The sequence below is a fragment of the Mandrillus leucophaeus genome, unplaced genomic scaffold (genome assembly GCF_000951045.1).
Source record: "Mandrillus leucophaeus isolate KB7577 unplaced genomic scaffold, Mleu.le_1.0 Scaffold24, whole genome shotgun sequence".
NCBI classification, from domain to species: Eukaryota; Metazoa; Chordata; class Mammalia; order Primates; family Cercopithecidae; genus Mandrillus; species Mandrillus leucophaeus.
In genome coordinates this window covers 4,241,637-4,245,546 of record NW_012102476.1, presented here as the reverse complement: position 1 = coordinate 4,245,546, position 3,910 = coordinate 4,241,637, and the positions used below count along the sequence as shown (strand labels likewise).

General features: G+C 54.0%; 1 protein-coding gene across 1 annotated transcript in view; it reads right to left on the bottom strand.

The window, feature by feature from the left end:
- The window catches only part of ITGAD (integrin, alpha D), a 32,116-nt gene that overhangs the window by 15,732 nt on the left and 12,474 nt on the right, over positions 1-3,910 (bottom strand). The window contains exons 8-11 of the mRNA XM_011982557.1: positions 2,307-2,460; positions 2,059-2,209; positions 1,462-1,535; positions 64-210 (exon numbers count right to left, since the gene is read on the bottom strand). Of these exons, the coding sequence (XP_011837947.1) occupies positions 64-210; positions 1,462-1,535; positions 2,059-2,209; positions 2,307-2,460 (526 nt within the window). The remainder of the gene's footprint in view (positions 1-63; positions 211-1,461; positions 1,536-2,058; positions 2,210-2,306; positions 2,461-3,910) is intronic.

Below are 3,910 nucleotides of genomic sequence, written 5' to 3'. Positions count from 1 at the left end.
CTTCTCCCCTCCTCAGAACCCTGGACCCCACCCTGGGCAGCGCATCTCCAACCTGTCCCCAACCCCTGGCCGTTTCTCACCGAGGTAAGAGTCCCTCATGTCCACATTCTCCTGAGACATGTTGATGAAGATGGGGCTCATATTTGGGGAATACAGGAAGGCACCTCCAGACCAGCTAAAGCTCCCCACAGCCCCCAGGACGAGGCCATCCTGGGAGGAAAGAATTCCAGGGCTGAGCAGAGACTGGAGCAGGAAGGCAGTATGTCCCAGAGACACGCCTGCTGCCCGCATCACTTGCCATCCAGGCCTTTCTTCTCTGTCTTCCCAGCCCTCACCAGCAGCCTCTGTCCCCACAGCCACTGCCCCGCCAACTCACTCTCCTCTCACTCACCGCCCTGTCTGCCCCTGCTGTGCTCACCGCTGCCCCTCTGTCTACTGCCCCAGTGCCAGGCTTCCCCAAACCCAAATGTGCAGCCACCCCTGCTGGAAAACCATCGCCAAGGCCCTTCCGGTGGCACCTAGGACCCTTCCCCATCAAAGCCATGGAGCCTCCCTCTGTTCCAAAGCACATCAAGCCTTTGGCCGGGACACCTCCCTCCCCTTCTCGTTTTCTGGGACTCAGCTCATTTCCCCTCCCTGGAAGAGTCAACTTCAACTTCACCTTTTTTTTTTTTTTTTGAAACAGGCTGTTGCTCTGTCACACAGGCTGTGATGCAGTGGCACAATCATAGCTCGCTGCGGTCTTGAACTCCAGAACTCATGCAATCCCTCCTGAGTAGTTGAGACCACAGGCACGTGCCACCATGCCTGGCTAATTTTTTAATTTTTTGTAGAGACAGGGTCTCACTATGTTGCCCAGGCTGTTCTCAAACTCCTGACCTCAAGTGATCCGCCCGTCTCAGCCTCCCAAAGTGCTGGGATTACAGACGTGAGCCACAGTGCCCGGCCCAATCTGGATCCTTTGAACACACATGCACTTTGAAACCACATCTTTGATCCCACCTGGTCCTTCTCAGCCTCCAGCCCTCTCCTTCCAGGCTGCCTGGGCTCCCTGGGCTCTGGCAAGCCCCTCTCTCTCCCTCCGAGAACCTGGACCCAGGTCCGCCTGGCACTCGCTTTGTCCCGTGCCCAGAGCAGTCTCCCCTGATTTGTCCAGGGCTGGCCTTTTCCATTACTGAGACTCCTCTGGCCATCTCTCTCTCTACCCTGATGCTCAGTGCTGTCTGAGAGGCTCTTGCTTACTGTCTCCTCCACTAGAATACGTGATCCTTGAGAGCAGGAACCCAGGCCACCCTCTTCCCTGCTGTGCTCCTGGCCCCTAACATACAGCGTGGGGGCCTCTCCCCAGCGAGAGGGTGAAATTGAGGACGGGGTCTGATCTTGTTTATGTCGGGCTTCCAGCCCAGGGTGGGCACAGAATTGATATCCAAGAGCTGTGGATTGAGGGCAGACTCTACCCACCATTGTGAGGGCTGCGCTGAAGCCTTCTTGGGACATCTCATGCTGGAAGGAGCTGCTTGCCCTGGACTGGGTTCCTGTAGGGAAACAAGTCAGTGAAGTTCCTAGAAGCCGTGAGACACATGAGGACTCAGAACACAGGGAGGAGAACATGATCTGAGGCTTGGGTTCTGGAGAGCAATTTTGAGTGATTTGTGAACAGGAATGGCCCATCAAGACTGCGCGGGACAGGCCAGGAGTGGTGGCTCATGCCTGTAATCCCAGCACTTTGAGATGCTAAGGTTGTCAAATGACCTGAGGTCAGGAGTTCGAGACCAGCCTGGCCAACATGGCAAAACCCCACCTCTACTAAATATACAAAAATTAGCTGGGCATGGTGGCACATGCCTGTAATCCCAGCTACTCGGGAGGCTGAGGCAGGAGAATCACTTGAACCCAGAAGGTAGAGGTTGCAGTGAGCCAAGATCGTGCCACTGCACTCCAGCCTGGGGACAAAGTGAGACTCCATCTCAAAAGAAAAAAAAGAAAAAAAAAAAAGACTGCGCGGGACAATTGGGTGGGGACCCCTTGGCTCCCAGGAGCCCTCTTGCTCCCGTTTACCCTCAACTGCATAGATCTTCTCCTGCAGCTGCTTCTGGATGCTGCTAAGGGCTGCAAAGTTGTCCACCTTGAACACGTGGTCCTGTGGAGGCGCTGAGCCGATGGTGTTCAGCTCCTGCCTGGCGGTGGGTTTCTGGAAAGCGCGTCCCACCTGCAGCAGAGAGGCAGCTGAGGAGGAGGAGCCCAGCAGCACTGCACCTGCAGGAGGTGCAGGCTGAGCCTGGGGCAGGGGTGAAGAAGAGGCGCACCCCGATAGCGTAGCGAATGATGCCAGCCTTCTCTGCCTGGGGGATGACATCTCTGTATTCCAGGGGGTCTTTGTATTTCTGCCCATCTGTGATGACAATGAGGATCTTCTTGGCACTTTTGCGGGCCCCGTTCTTATGATGAAATAGCTGTGTCCTGTCAGGGAGGAAAGGAAGATGACTCTACTGAGATGTGACTCTACTGAGATGTGACTCTACTGGAAAGACATCATTTGCCGTGCTCTCATCTGGAAAGGCTGCGGAGTCCTGGCACCCTCACATTCTATCAGGCATGTTAAGGAACTGATTTGGCCATTTTTTGGTTTTCTTTTGAGACAGAGTCTCACTCTGACGCCCAGGCTCTGGAGTGCAGTGGCGTGATCTCGGTTCATTGCAACTTCCACCTCCCAAGTTCAAGCGATCCTCCTGCGTCAGCCTCCTGAGTAGTTGGGATTACGGGCGCCCACCACCATAACCGGCTAATTTTTGTATTTTTAGTAGAGATGAGGTTTTACCATGTTGGTCAGGCTGATCTCAAACTCCTGACCTCAAGTGATCCACCAGCCTCAGCCTCCCAAAGTGCTGGGATTACAGGCGTGAGCCACCGTGCCCAGCTAATTTGGCCATTTTTGAAAGCCACACAAACCATAATGAGATCAATAATAAAGGAAGTCACATTCTTTGTTTCTAAATTCTATCCAAGGCTGAGCTCTCTTCCCCAGAGGAAGTGTGGTTCAAAGCAGGGGCTTTGGAGTCAGACACACTTTGGGGATGGGACTTAACCTCTCCAGGCCTCTGCCTCTCTCCATGTATGATGAGGATGACTGTGCTGTAGCTGTCTCTAAAGATGGCCCCCAGTGAACCACACCTGGTTCCCTCCCACAGTGGACCTGGCCTCGCTGAGTCCCACTCTCATCAGCAGCATGTGGTGGAAGTGACACCATGCCAATCATAGGTCTCAGAAGCCTTGGTTTCTTTTGCTTTTGCACTTTTGGGAGCCCTGAGCCACAATGAGAGAAGTCTGGCTGCCCTATTGGAGGCACCCATGGAGTGGTCACATGGAAGAAGGCCACTGGAAGTAAGAGGCTCAGCCATCCCCACCAAGCCTGCCTTCCAGCATATCCCCCCCAGGCAGCAGACACTAGCTTAGTGCTGGGTTGTTTAACCCACTTAATTTGGGGATGGTTTGTTAGGCAACAGTAGATAACTGAAACAAGTAGTGTCAGGTTATCCCGAAGATTAAACAAGGTCAAGCTTTTACAGTGAATGGCCTGTGGGTGACTACTAATTAGATGACAGCTGTAACAAACAATTAAACATGTACCTATCGGCCGGGCACAGTGGCCCACACCTGTAATCCCAGCACCTTGGGAGGCCAAGGTGGGAGGATCACGAAGTCAGGAGTTTGAGATCAGACTGACCAACATGGTGAAACCCCATCTCTACTAAAAATACGAAACTTAGCCGGGTGTTGTGGCACGTGCCTGTGGTCCCGGCTACTCAGGAGTCTGAGGCAGGAGAATCGCTTGAACCTGGGAGGCGGAGGTTGCAGTGAGCTGAGATCACGCCATTGCACTCCAGCCTGGGCGACAGTGAGACTCTGTCTC